The 18,293-nt window shown below is 49.0% G+C and overlaps 1 protein-coding gene across 1 annotated transcript; it reads right to left on the reverse strand.

The window, feature by feature from the left end:
* Window positions 1–6,379: 6,379 nt before the first annotated feature.
* Window positions 6,380–11,329, reverse strand: CALHM3 (calcium homeostasis modulator 3). Its single transcript, XM_019636303.1, has 3 exons — window positions 11,043–11,329; window positions 9,605–9,860; window positions 6,380–6,874 (listed from the first exon to the last, which is right to left on the reverse strand). Exons 1-3 carry the CDS (start codon window positions 11,327–11,329, stop codon window positions 6,380–6,382), a joined length of 1,038 nt encoding a protein of 345 aa, XP_019491848.1.
* Between the last annotated feature and the right edge of the window lie 6,964 nt (window positions 11,330–18,293).

Raw genomic sequence — 18,293 nt, forward strand, 5'->3', positions numbered from 1 at the left:
AACTAGACTGAAGAACAAAAGGATAGCAACTTGTCTGTTCCCCTTCCCCCAATTCCCCAGCGCTGTTCCCATCCCCCAATTCCCCAATAAAAATCATTAAAAAAAAAAAAAAGCTGGCTTGGGACGCCAGTTCTGAGCAGCAGGGCCCTGGTTTGGATCCCACATGGGGCCAGTGACACTGCCCTCTACAGCTAAGATGGTGAACAACAACTCGATCTGGAGCTGGGCTGCCATGAGTCGCTGGCAATGCCATAGGCTGCCATAAGCTACTGTGTGTGGCTGGCAGCCAGCGTGAGCAGCTGGCAACCAGTGTGAGTTGCCAAAAGCCGCCATGAGTGGCCGCCCGGAGGCCAGTGACTGATCAGCCTCACCCGGGAAGAGCGCAATGATAATACCAACATGGGCCAGTGAAGCGACGTCCTCCACAACTAGAGTGAAGAACAAAACGACAGCAACTTGTCTGCCCCCCTCCCCCAATTCCCCAATAAAAATCTTTAAAAAAAAAAGAAAAAGCCTGGGAGATTTCATTTGGATGTTTTATACCAATTCAGTATTGACTATCTTTCCTAATACTTTGTACTACATCTTTCTGATCATAATTCTATAAGATAAAGAAGATGTAATCATTGTGCCACTGGGCTTTATATAGATGTCTCCAAATCCCCTTTGTTTTCTCCGATGTCATGTGTCAATCATTGTCTCTAAGCACTGGGATGTGAAGAAGGTTAGGAACCTCTGACTCTGAAGCATGAAGGCCAAGGGCAGGTTCCCTGTGAGGGAGAAGGTGGGAGCGGTCTCTCGAGTAGCAGCTGCAGCCAAAGCTGTGTCAGCGACCACAGAAAGGGTACATGGAACATGCCCCGCTCCTGGAATACCATCTGCCCACCCAAATCCTCTTCAAGGTCCTGCCCATTCGTTCAGTGTTTCTTTCACTGAACAGTCAAGTTTCTTCTTAGTAAGAAACCACGTTACAGGGAAGATAAGAGCAACTGCATCAGTGACTGGGATTCACATCTCTACCTTGCCACATACCAACCAGGGACCTTGAGCAAGTAAATAATTTAAAGTCTGGGTGCCACAGACTACACATCTGTGAAATGGGGAGAATAAGAGAGCTTACCTCTCAGGTTGTTGTCATGAGGATTCACTGAGATGCTGTAGGTACAGAGTTTAGCACAGTGCCAGGTCCACAGTGAGCTCTCAGTAAATGATCGTTATAACCTCGTAATAGCACTAATTATCACCTCTTCAACTGAGCTTTAGTAGTGCACTTTGAAAATGTGTGTTAGTTTTTTATTGCTGCTGTAAAAGAAAATCACCACAAACAGTGGTTTAAGACAACACAAATTTATTTTCTCACAGTTCTGTGGGTCAGGAGTCTGAAGTGGGTCTCAATGGGCTAAAAATCAAGGAGTTGGCAGGCCGGTTTTCTTCTGGAGGTTCCAGGGGAGAATCTATTTTCTGGGCTTCTCCAGCTTTCAGAAGATACCCACATTTCTTGACTCATGGCCCCACATCACTCCAACCCTTCTGCCTCCCTCTTATAAGGACTTGTGATACATGGGGTCCCCCTAGATCATCCAGGAGAGTCTTCCCATCTCCAGATCCTTCACGCAATCACATCTGCAAAGTTGTTTCTGGAGGTAACACATTCACAGGTTCTGGAGATTAGGAGGTGGGCCTTGGAGGCTCATTATTCTACCTACTACAGGAGGCTCTTTGGTAGTGCATTTAGCAGTGCTTTGCTTTCTCCACCTGTCCCTCTGACTCTCAGAGCATGACTAGGTGTAGATGGAAAGCAGGGTGTCAAGACCCTGCTCAAACTTTTTGATGTGTTGGGGGCAAATTCACCCACAGCTACACTGTGGGGTGTACACTGGGCTTCCCCCAGGAGTGTTGTCTTGGCACGCACCCCAGTGCTGGAGGAGTTAAATGTCATGTAAAGCAGCATGCAAAGGGGGCCTCTAGGAAGCGGGTGCTGTACGTTTAGGAAAATGCCCACTTTGCGTAGGAGAGCACGAGGGTATGGTGCTCAAGCGAGCACTGTCCTCAACCAGCAGCCATTGTGGCACCCAGAAAACAGGGCAGTGGAGGAAGCAGCAGCCATCTGTGAGATGTGGCTGCCAAGGCAGCTCAAGTGCTATCGGGCTGTGTTACCAGAGATAGAAGGTCTTTACCTAAGAAGGATATAGTGCCATTCTCTTCTGCATTGGCCAGACTGTATTGGAGATTGTATTGTATGTTGTGTCCAAAAGCAGCAGTGCTCACCCAATATTCCATGTGCATCCCTATAATTCCCAGCCTCTGTTCCAGGTTGGTTGAATCCATGGGACTGAGTTGTAGCATGGAAACCCCCACCTCTTACCACTGTCCCTGCTCTCTCTCTTCCTTGCCTCATGGACCCTGGACACCAGGGTAACACCCATCACCATCAGCACTCACCTCTGTGTTCCAAAGGCTGCTCACTGCACATGGGAGACACTTGGCCCAAGGCAAGCTGGCCCTGCCGCAGTTAGTACCCCAGCCAGGAGCAGTCGGAGATTGGTAACAAACCCTCCACCTCCCTCCCTCCTGGGTTGGCATGCCCGGGGCACGTGGGCTCCCAGAGTTGCCCGCAGCTGTGCCTGGCTGGCTCCGCACACTTTGCTGACTTTCTTCCCTCTCTGGTATCATTTCCCCTGTTCCTGTCTGGTGTTTCCTGGGAGTGACTTCTGTATAAACCACTCACTGACTTGCTTGTCTCAGACTCTGGGGAATAACATGTGTCTTAATGTGGCATCCCAAGAGGGGGAGCCCCCCTCAGCTGGGTTCCCAAGTGACTAGAGGAGTCACCCTCCTCCCCAACCCCCCTCCCCTGTTTATCTGCTTCAGACTTTGCCTGAGTGAGAAACGTATCTTTGTTGTGTTAGGGCACTGACATTTTGGTTTTATTTTTACATCCGGATCTAACCTAACACAGGGTAGACTGCTCTACGTGTTGCATTTTAAGCTAGACATCGACAAACATGAGCACCCTGAGTATATTCTACCTCTTAAATACCTCTAATCTGCTGCTTCTCTCCATCTCCTCCCTAATCCAGGCCCCCATCCCACAACCGCTCCTCCCCTCCCCTGTTAGAGCTGATCAAGCAGAGGCAAGAGGCATCATTTCATTTGGCCTCACAGGGTTGGGCAGAGCCGGGCCCTCAGCAGAGAACTCCCTCACCTTCTATGAGATCCTCTAAGTGGAAGCACGTTAGTGTGGACACGATTACTCTACCCCCATCACAGCCTTTAGGTCCTGATGCCCTTCCCCTTAGAGGGATGCTGAAGGTCCCTCCGTTATCAATATCCTAAATTGAGGCAAGTGCCAAACCTCTCACGCTTCCTTTATAGCCCTGGGGAGAGAGAGCCCAGGGATTTATACGAATCCTACAGAAACTCACCCATCTGCTTGGCCTAGACCATCCCCCTGCATGAGCAGTCCCCTGCCCTGGGTAGTTACCAATAACCCACGGTTTTCCCTCAGTCCTCCCCATCCTGGGTCTCTCTGAAGGACTGGATTTATTGCTCATCCTTCCCCCATCCTGAAATTCACTCTTTCCTGCCATTCTTCAGGACTCTTTGGCTCTGTGATTGCTTTTCTTTCTCTTCTTTGCTGCTTCAGAAACTCTAAATGTCTTGGTCTTTCCTTTTCTCACTCAAGCCTCTCTCTCTTGCTGGTCCTGTCCCTGCCTGCAGCTCAGGCATCACTGCCATGTGGATGAACCCCAAGTATCAGCCCTCCTCCTGACCTTGCCCGCAAGCTCTGCCTCTCGTTCCCAACTGCCTGCAGGATAAAGTCAACGTCCTGAGCTAAACCCTCAAGGCTCCCTCCATCCTCTCATCCTCATGCCGCTACCCAGGCTGTACAAGATGGGCGACTTATACAGGCAAAGCCCACACTGCCAGTACGTTTCTGTCTGTCCCAGCTGCCCACTGTGTCTCCCAGAAGAGAGACTCTATGTAGAGGGTGGGGTCGGGAGGGCCACCACCCAGAGTTGGCTGAGGCCTGGGGAATGCGCTTGGGCACTCACGGTGGCTGCTCTCCTGGGAGGGAGGGTCTTCCGGAGCAGGAGGAAGCCTGCCACCTGTGTCCCTCTTTCCCAGATGCGGTGGTATATGCTGCTTCAGGCATCTCTCTTGCATGGGATACGAACAAATGGTGGTGTGGATGGACAATGGCAAAGAAGATTTGGGGTTTGAAATCATATAATTTGAAAGCTGAAGAGGCTGGGGATGTATTTGAGGGCCATCAAGGACAGAGGATCCCATGAATGTGTCACTGGATGTGGGGTTTAGGGGGCATCTCTTGGTGGAACATATTTGGAGTGGGGCCCTCTATCCTCTGACCAGGCAGGACTGCACACTCCTCCACCTGGTTGTTTGTTCACTAGCTCTGAACTAGACTGAAGAACAAAAGGACAGCAACTTGTCTGTTTCCCTTCCCTGATTCCCCAACGCTGTTCCCCTCTCCCAATTCCCCAATTAAAAAAAAAAAGAGTATTGATGGCAGTCAGTGGCTTTTTGCTCATCCAGATGCTTCATTCTTGCAGCCTTAAGTGCGGTCCCTGAGCCTCTTTTCCCCAGGCTGGGAGCTCAGCTGTGCTGACTGGGTCAACTCCAAGCTATCCACCCTCCCTTTCCACCTAATCTCTGCTAACACTTTGCCTAAATCTTGCCCCACCTCAGTGCCATTTCTGACATTTGCATGGCCTGAGCAACAGCGGGGTAGGTGGGGGGAGGCTGAGTTGCAGAGATTGTCTGGTCCTACAAGGTCCAGTGGCAAGAGCCCAAGAGAGCAGAGATTGCCTGATATGGAGGGGGCTGGGCTCTAGAGGGGCATCTAGGGGCCCTTGCGCTGTTCCCAGGCCCTGAGAACCAGAAAAGCATGGGGTGAATACAGGTCTGCACCATTTGTGCTGATGGAGGCAGTGGCAGGATGTGTGTGTGTGTGTGTGTGTGTGTGTGTGTGTGTGTGTGTGTGGTGAGTGAGTCATCAGGGAGGGGCAGAGGCCCAGGGGCGCTCACAGGATAGATCTTCCCCAATCCTTCCTATTAGGGCACAAGAGACTGAGTGGCAGTTTGGTTTTTTTTTTCCCCCAGCAAGATCTAACGCTGGCATTTCAAGGGTTTTCACCCACTCATGGCCCAGAGATCCTCAAATATTGAAACTTACTGAATCACCTGGGGCTTGTTCAGCGTGGAGATTTGCAGATCTGGTCCAAACACTGTACACTGGGGGAATCCTCATCAGGGTGCCAGCTTCTTGCTGAGGGCATCGGGTAGATACCTCTGAGAATGTCCTGGGAAGGAGGCAGCCTTGCAAAGATGCTGAGCAGAGGGGTCAGGCCCACAGGCGGTCAGGAAGGTGGTGAGAGTGAGAGGTGAGGGAGGAAGCACCTGCTAACTGGAGGCGGGGCTGAGAAAGGAGCTGTATCTCAAAGGGGGCTGCGCCAGGTGGGGGCTGCTCAGCGTTGGTCGGCTAGAAACAGAAATGGTGGGACTTCAGGAAGTTGAGAGCTGGAAGGGTCAGCCCCTTTGAGATTCAAAAATAGAAAAATCCCCTCGAGCAGGAAAATATAAAACTGTTCATATGTAGTAACTAGCACTAATCAGCACTTTCAAGAGGAACTCAACAAGCAGGGTTTGCTAGAGCTCACTCAGAGAACGCAGGCAGAAGCGGCAGGAAACGCAACCAGAGCATTAAAAATAAATACACAAAACTCTGAGCTAATGTATATAGCTCAGAGCCCACTCTGGAGTAGACCTCCAGCAAGCAAATTTCAGCTCTTACATGGGTAACCTTCTGCAACTTAACCTCTTTATGCCTCAGTTTTCTCTTCTAAAAAATAGTGCGAGTAATTATCTTACTGCATTAGGTTATCATGAGGATTAAATGAGTTAATATATATAAGAAAGTTAGAACAATGTCAGGCATTTAGTAACACCGCATAATCATGTGTCATTGTTGTTATTTAGAATTCGGACATCTAGGACCCAGAACCCATGGCAGATCTATTTAGATTCTTGCTACTCAAAATTTGGTCCACAGACCAGAAGCAGCAGCAACATCTGTGAACTTGTTAGAAATGCAGCCTTGGGCCCAGTCCTGGATGCTCTGCACCAGAATCTGCATTTCAGGAGAGCCCAGGTGAATGATGAGCACGTTCAAGTGTGTGAAGCATTGCTTTAGAGAACACCGGCGGTGGCCACCCCCAGAAACTAGGCCAGAGATGGGGCTATTTTGGGGAAGGAGGCCAATAGGATTAGGCTGCTCTGCCTTGGGGTCCCCACAGCCTGGAAAGTCCCCAGGCCCTGATCAGCGGGGGCACTCCACGTGAGGACACTGCTGGGGTCCCTACACATCGGTGTGTGGGGACAGCTTGGTGCTGGGGGCCCCAGTAGGGGCGCGGTGGCTGAGGCCAAGCCCCCAGAGCCCAGGGGATGATGCCGCGAGGTCCAGTGGCGGTTTGCTGGAGTACCATGCGCTCAGGAGATGATCCACCTGCTCTTGACTGGAGACTGCGCGCAGGTGGGCCTTCCCACTTCCCCCCTCCAGACCCTCAGGGGGCTCGGGCATCTCGGGGGGCTCGGCGCCCTCACCCACCCTGTCTCGTCGCAGCCCCCGCGCCCGCATCTCGCTCTGCATGCTGGCGAAGAAGTGCAGCACGCAGCGGTGCGCGAAGTCCCGCGCGTGCTCACAGCACGTCTCGTCGAAGAGCTTCTGCTCCAGGTCCACATAGTTGCTCCAGTATCTGCGCTGCAGGAAGACTGTTTGGTCGAAGCAGGGCCTCAGGCAGCGGGCCAGGAAGGCCAGGATGATCAGCAGCAGGGTGGTGCTCCAGCCGATGGCCTGGGGGTGGGAAGCAGGAGATTGGGTGTGGGAGGGGCATGGGTGCTATACAGTGCGGCAAGCATGTTCCAGTCTCTCCCTTTACTTAGGCCTTCCGTCTTTCCCCAAATCTATCCATCTTCCTATTTAGTCACCCATCCTACCAACCACCTCCATCCATCCTCCCTTACATTTATCTCTCATCCTTGCATCCTTTCATTTATCCAACCATCTCTCCACCCATGCATACAGTCATCCATCTTCTCATCTGACTATATATATCTATCTTCTTCCTATCCAGCCATTCCCCCAACCATCCTTCCACCTGTCCATCATCCATCCTCCTATCCAGCCATCTACCCTCCCATCCATTGATGTTCTCATACTCTTATCCTTCTATTTATCTATCCAACCATCCATGCTCCCACTACTGATTCTCCCAACCTTCCTCTTATGGAAACCAGAATATGTTACCCCAAAGTGTGCCTTTTAAAATTATTTTGAGCTGAAGACAAGAAGGAACCATAGAAAAAACCCTCTCTACCCTTTCCTTTTTTGTCTAAAGGCAGAATGTAAATTCTTTTACTGGAGACAGACTCTTATCAGCCCAGGGACAGCACCAGAGGAATGTGCAAACAAACCTTACTCGATTAGTGGACAGTAAGAAACTTCATGTCTCCTTCCATTTATTTACCTTCCCACCGTTTCTGCCATTGGAAGCTTAAAACTGCTTTCCTTTGTCCTGTCACTTCTCTACAAAGATTTTACTCTTTGTTGAAGATGCTAATATAAGCCAGAATTCTAAACCACTGTTTTGAGTACTCTTTTGTTTAGGTTTCTCCTGTGTAATGTGCACTGCTTGCATTAATAAAATCTTTGTTTTCCTCTTGTTAATCTTTTTGTTAGCATCTTAGCCGAAAATGTAAGGTGGGTAGAGGTGAAGTTTTGCCTTCCTCACACTCCCATCTATTCATCCATCCATTCATCATCCTTTCATCTTTTTATCCAGTCCTCCATCCATCCTCACATATATTTATCCACCCCATCTATGCATCCATTCATCCTGTGTTTTGAGGGAGGCACTGGAGGCCTAGTTTTTTCTTTCACAGAGCTCACATTTTAGTGGAGGAAACAATTAAACAGGTGATGACTGGCTACATGCTGTGTTGAGGGATATACAGGGACTCATGGGATCCATCCAACCTGAACTTGAGGGCTTAGGGGACAGTGAGGTTTAGGCTGGGACCTGAAGGACGAGGAACAGCTGTACAGCATATGAACAGAAAACAGTGCTGCAGGCCACGAGTGGGGAACAACTGGAAGTAGTTCTCTAGGGCTGGAGCCCACCTGTGGCTGACTCCTCTCCCATCTCTCTTCTCATCCAAAACTATAGTCTCTTCAAGGCCCTCCTAAGACTAGAGCAACTCTATGGACCTGGTGCAGAGAAGTCACTCCTCTAAACCATAAGCAAAGACATATTTGAATTCTTGTCATTTGTAGATGTGATTTACAGTCTGTCATTTGGCTTCTCACAGAATACTTCCCTCCAACACACACACACACACACACACACACACACACACACACACACACCCCAATTTTAAATACTCGTGTGAGTATTTTACATGCGAGGAGCGTTTAATGTGCCTGATAAACTAACAGCCAAGTCAGGACTCAAACCCTGGTCCGATTGAAAATTTCAAACTCTTTCCACTGAGCTAGTGAAAGCCTAGACTGTGTAAGCCTACAGGGACCACCAAAATGGAGGAGACCAAACTTCCTTTTATTTTGCATAAGAAACTGAGGCCCATAGGGGGACTGACATGGCCCTGGTCACAGTCTGAACCAGAATCAAGTGTATCCTGAGTACTGGTCTTCTCTTTACTGCACAAGGGGCCTGCATTTGCCACGAGCCTGTCTTGGGTCCCCAAAGGGCTGGGGTCATGTTTCTATTCTCTGTAGCCCCAGTGATACTCTGCATGTGTGGGTTTATGTAAAGACTTTAAGGAGGACACAGCTCAGACTGGGGTACTGGGAGGGGTGGTGGTAGACTCTAGATCTGGGCTGGGAGTGGGGCTGGGTTTGCCTCCAAGATCATGGAGTAGGCACCCTGTGGGAAGCCAGGCATTTGGGGAAAACCTGCACTATAGGGAGGTGGTTAAGAGAGGAGTTATGACCTGGGTATTCAGATCCCTGCCCTACCTTGTACAAGCTGTATGACTTTGACCTTGTGAACTAAACTCTCAGAGCCTCAGTTTCCTCATCTGCAAAATGGGATGATTATGACTGCATTCACTTCATAGGGTTGTTCTGAGAATAAAATGAAGTAATGCATATGAAATGCTGAACGCAGTGCCTGACATGTAAGTGCTTAATAAAGGGTAATTAGTTATTTCTGAGGTGAGGAAAGAATGTATGCATGGGGTGGAGGGCAGGGCAGGGCAGGGCAGTGTGTCTCCAGTGCTTTCCTGCCATCCAGCCTGCCTGAGGATGGGCCTAGCTGACTCCAGGAGGATATGGGTACCTGGTCTCTGCCCTGGGGTGAGTCAGCACTGATGGCCAAGTGCCCACTTCCTAAGGCCTAACACTGTCCTGTCCATGGACCATGCTCCTCGTCCCCCTGGGGACCACCTGCTCTTTGGTTGTGTCTCCAGCAGTGGGGAGGAGCCCCAGGAAGTCATTTGTATCTCCTCACCCCCCAGAACCCACACAGGATATTTGCGAGGGTTGGAAGAGGACCTCCCGAATTACCTGTGACAGGCACCGCAGGTAGCGAGACACTGCCTTTCGAGCAGGGCTGTTCCTGACCAGCTCATCCTCCTTGCAGGGCACCTTGGCCAGGAAGAGCTGCACCTGGCTGGGGGTCATGTTGGCGAGGTCCAGAAACTTCTCGGGGTCCACGGAGCTGCTGAAGGCACACACAAAGCACTTCCCATCAAGGAGGGCCAGCAGGATCCAGACAAGGGGGGCAGCCAGTGCTCTCTGCAGCACGGAGGAACACATATACCTGGGAGCCGAGGAAAGAGGTGCGTCACAAAGGGCAGCTGGGATGCAGCCATAGCAGGAAGGCTATAGGTGAAATGCAAACACGGACTTCCCACGCGCGGTGGGAAATACCAGTCGTGATTCCATCGAAAGAATGGTCCCAGCGACAGAGGGCAGGAAGGAAGGAGGGCTGGGCCCAGGACTGGGACACGGGGGAGCTGATGTGCTTCCTGCTCTAGGCCTCCTAGCAGACACTGTTGGTACCCTGCCCACCCAGGGGCATCTGCAGCTTTGGCGCATAGTTCCTATTCATGTAGAGGCCTGAGAGCCTCCAACCTCAGCCACCTCATCCACCTATGTGGTTCTGCTTGAGGGCTTTGGTGGAGCTCTGATCCCAGAGGGCTAGGCTGAAAACATTGGAACGTTAACAAACCCCAAATCAACCTTCAACCGAAGAGGGACGGGGCCTGGTAGATAAATAGCCCAGCTTCCTAGACCCTCAGTGGGACAATTCTGAGGTGTGTTCTACCCACTTTCCCAGAAGGTCCCCAGAGGGACTAAACCCCAGCTACCTACTCATTATCACGTTTTTTTTCCCAGAGCCTGCTGCTGACAGGAGTCTAAGCTGAGAGCTCTGCCCAATAACCCTCCCAGAGGTGGCACCTCAAACACTTGACCCAGGATCCAGGGAGCCCACCCTCTGACTGTCGCGTGGATTGGATGTTGGTCACAGGACAGGAACCCCCTGGATCCTAGAGGAAAAGGCCAAGGGCACACCCGGTGTGCGTGACCCTCCCTGTGTGGCTGGATCATGGAGCACGGAGCCCCCCAGGAACATGAAACAGGCTGCTTGTGCACAGGATGCAGATGTTTCTAGCTTGCACTGTACACAAACATAAAATGGTGTATGCTGTGTGTGTGTGTGTGTGTGTGTGTGTGTGTGTGGCCTATTCAACGGTGAATTATAAATAGTCTGTAGGCAGGGGTGGCGTCAGCATTTTCTATGGAGGCAATGTGGTTAGAAGGTGGAACCGAGGACTTGTCATGAAGTTATATTACATATGTTTGAGAACACCTCAATTGTCCATGTCAAAGAATAAGGGAGAGAAGGAGATCACAAGTGGGCTAAAGCCCACAGTGGAGGGTCAGGGTTTGGGGTGTCCCTGGCAGTGACTACCCATCACTGAGTGATGTGGTACCGCACCTGATGATGCCTGGGTCTTTCCTCCGATGCCCTGCGGGCCGGCGCCACTCCTCAACCATCACCACGGACTGCCGGTTGGCGAGGAGGCCGCAGAAGAAAAGGGCGAGTGGGGGTGTGAACAGCAGGCCCAGGCCGTAGAGAGCATTGTAGCGTGCCAGGCAGGGGCAGTTGAAGTCGAAGGATGAGTACAGCTTGACGGTGACCGCGGCCAGCAGCAGGCAGATGCCGTTCATCACCGACTCTGAGCTGGACTGGAAGTGCTGGAAAAGCAAGCGGAACTTATCCATGGCTCCCACCAGGTGGATGGGCAGCTGTGATGAAGGGCTGAGAGGCTTCAGCAGCCTTCCTGACCACTGCCAGGCCTCCCTGGGGGTGAGGGGGTCCGGGGCCGCAGGAGATCCTTCTTTTCCAAGGGCTTGGGGCACAAGGGGGAGGTGGCATCCAGTGCCCTGTGCAGCCTCCGAGGTCTAGTTCTCCACGAAGGTTTTCCTGCCCAGCCTGATTGTCCCCCAGTGCCACTCCCCTCCTCTCTGGGAGAATGAGTCACTGCTCTGTGACCAGCCAGCCCAAAGCACCTCCAGGCAAATGCGCCCTGCCCAGTCACTCCATCCCCCACCTCACACCCCCTGCCCATTCCCTTCTCTCTTTGGGGTTTGGATACTGAGGCTTGACAGCTGGTAGGGCTTCCCATGGGGAACAAGCAAATTCTGGGTGTGGTAAGGCCAAGATACTGATGGAGCCAATTATATTTTCTTGGCCAGCCCAGGGAGAGTTCATGTTGGCTTTCACGCTGGGAAGAGCCAGGAGGGGCGCCTTAAGGCTTGACGGCTTCCTGGAAAAAAGACCCTTGAAAAGAGTTAAGCCATGTTTCAGTGTCTGCCAGTGAAAGGTATTATGGAAGGGGAAGACCTTCCAGGTAGAGGGTACTGCGTGAGCAAATGCATGGAGGTGAGAATCAGCCTGGTGTGACCCGCAGTTTGGGGTTGCTGGGATGTAGTGTCAGACAGAGGGCTGGCAACCCTCCCCTCCATTTTTTTCCTGCTGCTTTCTAGATCTGGCCACTGCACAGTTTCCACTGCATCCTTCCTCTGCTCAGGTGTGACTGGGGGCTCCTCAGCCTCCTTAGCTTGGCATTCAAGGCCCTCTTAACTGTACCCAGAGCTGTCTTCCCTCCACACTTTTGCCGACACCATCCCCTCCGTTGAAAAACAATGTCCCTTTCTCCCACCTGTTCTTCAGGGAGCAGCTCAAGTGCAGTCCTGTCACCAAGGCACTCCTGGTGACCTCAGCTCTGTGGGAGCCTCGGCCTGTCAGTAATCTCTTCTAGGTGTGGGAGGTGGAAGTTCCGTCTAGGACAGAGACCTGCACCTGCACCATTTGTTCCCTGCAGCATCCAGCATAGTGCCAAACACGCAGCAAGTGACAGAAAACGTTTGTTCTCTGTGATGTTGGCGTTCAGGTCCTCTTTATGTCATCTCTAGCTTTGTCCTCTCTGTCCACCTCTTGGCTTGTACCTGCCTCCCTGTCTGTAACTAGGAAGCAAATGAGTAGAATGTAGGTCCTGCTCTCAATTTCTCTCTCTCTGTCTCTCTCCCTTTGTCTCTTTCTCATCCTGTCCCTCTCTCTGTCTCTCTGTCTCTCTGTCTCTCTCTCTCTCTGCATGTCTCACTCTCTGTATCCCTCGGTGTGTGTTTCTGGGTCTTTCTGTGTGTCTCTGTCTCTGTCCTCTCTCTATATTATTGCCTCTTCCTGTCTTTCTATCTTTCCCTTCTCCTTGCCTGATGTCCATTCCGTAGCACTTCAGGCCTGATTGGCAGCCTGACTTGGGAGAGGTGTGAAGACAGCCACAGGTGCCCACAGGTCTGTTCCTGGGGCCACAGATCAGTGGGCCTTGGGCCTGGAGCATGGGCTGGGGGCTGGTGAGGTATCCAGACTCCAACTACTCAGGCTCTTCCCCAATCTTCATCCCTCTGGCTCCCTCACTGCCAGTCCAGGGCCACCCCTGAGATAAGAAAAACCTCAAAGACTAGGGTGGTCTTAACCCCACTGACCCTGCTCTATCCAGCCTGGAACTGCTGGCATCCTGGACTCGAAGTATTGGCCTTCGTTAAATTCATGCATCAACACTGCTGTCCTTTCCTCAGAATCTGGGTCCTCAGGGTCACAAATGTACCGTAGCTTCCCGCCAACCCTCCAGAGCACGTGAGGAAAGCGTTCTTCTGAACCCTCCCGTCCTCAGAGGCCCAGCTCTAACCTGCTGTCTCCATGGAGCTTGCCAGGACTACTGCAGCTGCACTGCCCACTCTTGTTTCCATATTCTCCAACAGCTTTTAGAAAATGCAAATATCTCCATTTTTCCTAATTAAACACACTGTTATAAAACACTTAAAAATAGAGAACATGGAAGTGTCCCATCACAGCAATCCCCAGACAGTCTTTGGGTCACTGCAAGGGTGTGTGTTCTTCCAGATTGTTCCACGGCACACAAGGACCCATGCTGGCTGGCCTGCCTGGAGTTCCTAGGGAGAATTGTTAACCACTGTTAATTAGCCACTGGGTCCCCATGGAGAGGTGGCTCAGCCTGCCTGTGTGACCTTCCATTTGAGGCACGTCTATTCCTTCTCATCACTGGTGCCACAGGTCTCTCATCGTTTCTTGGTTTGAGTGTCTCTGAAGGGTGACAGCCCAGCTGTTAGAGGGGCTCTTGGGACCTGCAAAACGAATTTTGGGGAGGTCGCTTAGCCTGTCCTATAAGTCAGACCATCCCAAATACGTCCTGCAAACTTCATAACTGTCTGTGCAGTCTATACCTCGGATGAGTTAGCAGCAGACAGAAACCTGGCTCTTACTTACTATTTATTTGTATTTTACCTGAATAGTGTGTAACCCGGGTCCTACGAGACAGGATTACCTGTGTGAGGGAAAATGGAGAGGGAGCCAGAGAAGGCCAGGAGAGCCACCTGAGGCATGCAGGTGTGGCTCTGTGTGAAGGGGAGGGCGGGCCATTCATCCTCCTGGGCTCCTACTGCAGCTAAGAACTACCACCACCACATTCTTCCGGAGAGGCTGGGTGTGATGGCAGAGGTCACACAGCCTGGTGGGGACAGAGCCAGGAAGGTAGCTGGGATCCTCCTTCTGTGTATCCCAGCCTTCATCACGCACTGGGCTGCCGACAGGAAAGGAAACTGTCCCAGCTCAATGTTACGCTTCTCAACCCTGAACCACAGGGCTGGGCCCAAGCAGGGAAGAAAGAGGACTGGTCTGGGAGGGTCTGAACACCCCTCTCTCCCATTTTAGTCTCAGGAAAGTCTCCAGAAAAGAATAAACATGGCTTTTGGGAGAACACTGCAGGAAATTGGGACAAGGTCTATCCTGTTCACAGCTCCAGTCTCTGACAGGTGAGATAGAACTCCCAGGTCAGCCTGGAGCCCTGGGCCCCATAGGGGGTGGTGTGCCCTGTGGCTGTACTGGCCTTCGCTATGTATTTCCTGGAAAAGACTTGAGCAAAGAAAAAGGCAAGAAGGAAGCCCATCACAACTTAAAAAAATATTATCTCAGGATAATATTTTCATATTTATATAAAGGGGTGGCTTCACATTTAAAATTCTGTATTTTCTAAATTTTCTACTTTTATAATAATGGTGTGTTAAATTTCCCAATAAAAATCATAAAACATTTTTACTGGAAAAACTCAAAGGGATTAAGGAACAAAATAAAAGGTACAGGGGGATCACACTTTGTTGCCTGGAGCCTGGACCAGCTGAACCAGGAGAGGTAGAACTAGAGGAAAGAAACAAAGGAGAAAGACTTATTTTACTCATGTGTATGGAAAGATATTAACTTGTAGATCTGCTGCATGGTAATACCTTAAGCCAAAGTTTCTTAATCCCCTACCCCACCCCAAGGGCCTGCACCTATATTCTTCAGGGTCTTTTAATTCTGGGAAAAATTTTTTTTAAAATTCATATTTCATTTTAATGATGACAAATCTTTTTAGTAGTTTTAAACATGTATTGACTTGCAATTGAGAGATCTTTATAAAATAGGCCTGTTTTTTTTTTTCTCAAATCAGAGTCTTACAGATATATTCTTGGGGGTTTTCTGGATTTCTTTTTCCCTTTAAATGGAATCTGGATATTTTTTGAGAAACATTGTCTTTATCATTCTTGTGAGTTGCTGTGATTGAGAGGACTCTTCAGGATTGGGTGACCCCTACTGGAGAAACTCAGTGTATCTGATGTGTGAGTAGGGTGTGTGTGTGTGTTATATGTGTATTTTGTGGGTGCATGTGTATACACATGTATGTTATGTGTGTATGTAGTGTATATATAAGTGTGTGTGTCTTCATAAATACAGGTCTGGTTGTGTCTCTTCTTTCTATATAGTGAGTACACTTTCCCCTGAGGTTTCTCTTTTTTTTTTCTTTCCAAAGGAAGACATTGGATGCGTGTCCCACTTCTCTCTCAGGACTGGGAGACTATTGTTCCCTCGTGTCTAGCAGAATAGTAGCTCTCTCTCCATCTCTGAGAGAACTGACTCTCTTTTACCTTGATAACAGAGGCCTCTGGATTAACAGGCCTCTCTGGTCTGTCTCTGGCAAGTCTGGGGGAAAGTGATGTGACACTTATGTGTTCACCCTGGTGACCATATAGAACTATGTGGCCCATTAGGAACTGGGAAAAGGATGAAAATGAAAGGGGGGCTATCTAACAAATGGGATTGGAAGAGCTGGCTAACCACTGGGGGAAAACTTCAACTGAATCTCCACCTCATTCTTTATACCAAAATAAATTCCAAATGGCTCAAAGACACTAACATAAAAATTTAAATCATAAAAATTCTACAAGAAAATATAGGTGATTTTATTTATAATCAGAGACCAGGGAAGAAGGCCTTTGTGAACAGAGTACAGAATTCAGTAGCTATGAAGAAGGTATTAATAGATATAAATTCTGTGGGCAAAATACCAATAAACAAAGTAAAAATAAACTGGAAAAATGTGTTGCCATGCACATGGCACACAAAGGCCTATTTTCCTTAATTTGTAGAAGGATCATATAAATCAATAAAAAGATGAATAACCCTACAGAAAAATAGGCAAAGGATGTTAACAAGTTATTCATTGAAAAAGAAAGACAAGTGGCCAAAAATGCTGAGAAGAGTCTAATCCTCATTCGTAATTAAATACACTCTAAATGACCAGGTGCTTTTTAAAACTCACCAAGTTGTTAGAAACTAAAAAATTGATAATACCCATTATGTATGAGGGCTTAGGGAAACCACCACTTTCACACACTGAGGGTTGGAGTATAAATTTGTAGGGATTTTTCTGGGACAATTTGGCAATATATTTAAAGCAAACATTTAAATACCCATGCCCCTTGACCTAAAATTACATAACTCTGAATTGGCACTATGGATAGAATGACAGAAGTAGCCAAGATAAAGAACAAGGATGGTCATTACAGCTTTGTTTTAATGGCAATAAAACTGGAAACAACCTACATTTCATCAACAGGGGACTGTTTAAATAAATTATGATGCTGCCATATAAGGGGCTCTATGCAGCCACTAGAAGAATGAAGCAAATTTACATGATTTCATATGAAACGACCTCTAGATTCTAAGTTTAAAAAGCGGTTTAGTACACTCTACATAGTATAATCTCTTCTAAGTAAAATGGATATAAATATCAAAAATTTGGGTATTGTGCTGACAACTTGCTAGAAGGACACACAAAAAATGTGGATAGTTACTGCTGTTGGATGGTCAGGAGAAAGACTTTTATTTTCTTTCCATTTTCTACCTTTCTGTGCTGTTTGACTTTTCAAACAATGTGTACATATAAGAATTTTGTTTTTAAAAGATTAAAAAATATGTTTCTATATATAAATAGGTAAATGTTATTTTAAAAAAATAAGATTAAAATATTATGACTGACACAAAATAAAATAACCCAATTCAACCCTGAACATTCTTCCAAACTTAAATTTTTGGTCTTTGCCTCACAGGTTACAGAATGTGAAACAATTTCCTTGGTTTACAATACATTTCTAACTCCTTTCTCAAAAGAAGAAAAGATAAACCTGGTTTTATATTATTTTCATCACTTTTTTTTGTTTTGTACATGACCAACAAGCTATAAACATGAATTTTCTAACCAAACTGAAATGAAGTTGTTTTCAGACCCTACTGAGGGGCCTGGTTTTCCGGCGTGGAGATCCCACCAGGGGTGGCATTGGTCACTGATGTTGGGCCAAATGCAGAGACTTGGGGACAAAAACAGGTGAGTTGCTCTGGGGGAAAGGGCACCCATCCTGCTGGATTTTCTGAATTCGACTTCTATTCCATAAAAACCAAAGTCAGAGTGGCTCCGGGGTCTCCTCTTCCCCGTCGTCTACGTGCACAGGCTTAACGAGAGTTTGGTTACCACCCATCACGGCGGAGTAAATGCAGAGGTGTTTGCGGGAGAGAGTGCTGGGCTGAGTGTGGCAAGTCCCAGCTCTTGAGGGTAATCGGTGCTGAGGGCCAAGCCAGCAAGCGCCTCTGTTACTGGCCACACGTTCTCAAGTTCTGTGCACAGAGCCACAGATGTTCACGGGGCATCTGCAGATAGGTAGGTGCTGTGCTAGTGCTGGGCACACATCGGGTACCAGAGGCACAGAGCAGGGCGTCTCCGCGTGAATGGAGCGCTCTAAAGAGCGCCTCGACTTGGCTTCAGTTTGGGGAAGTAGCTAATGAGAGCTCTAAGCATTCTTTCCATTTTGTAAGAGGAAAAGAGCAACCTATCAACCTTTTAAAGGTATTTTGATTGACTTACGGGGCCCCCAAAACGTTGGCCAGAGACAAAGGGGATTCTAGTGGAGTTCTAGCGCTACCTAGTGTTGGCTCGAGAGAAAATTTGAGAGGGAGGGGAGAGAAGCGGAGGGGGAGGGACGGACACACGGGGTTGCTCTCTCTGCTGAGGGAAAACTTTCCACGAACTACCCTTACTGGGAAGAGAGGCCCCCCTGAGGCGCCTTTGGGTGAAGGTCGGGCCATGCGAGTACCTCTAGGACCTCTCTTGGGAAAGGTGGATAGAAGCGAGATGTTACACTGCCAGCAGTAACAGAAATGTCCGTTGACTATTCTAGGTCTAGAGATAAAGGATATTTGAAGTGACTGCAGGCTATTGGCTTATTGGCGATGTGCCTCCTGACTCCTATTTGTCTTTCAACTTTCGCCATGAAGGAGTTTTACTTTTTTATGTGG

This window comes from Hipposideros armiger, unplaced genomic scaffold (assembly GCF_001890085.2).
Source record: "Hipposideros armiger isolate ML-2016 unplaced genomic scaffold, ASM189008v1 scaffold_28, whole genome shotgun sequence".
Taxonomy (NCBI): Eukaryota; Metazoa; Chordata; class Mammalia; order Chiroptera; family Hipposideridae; genus Hipposideros; species Hipposideros armiger.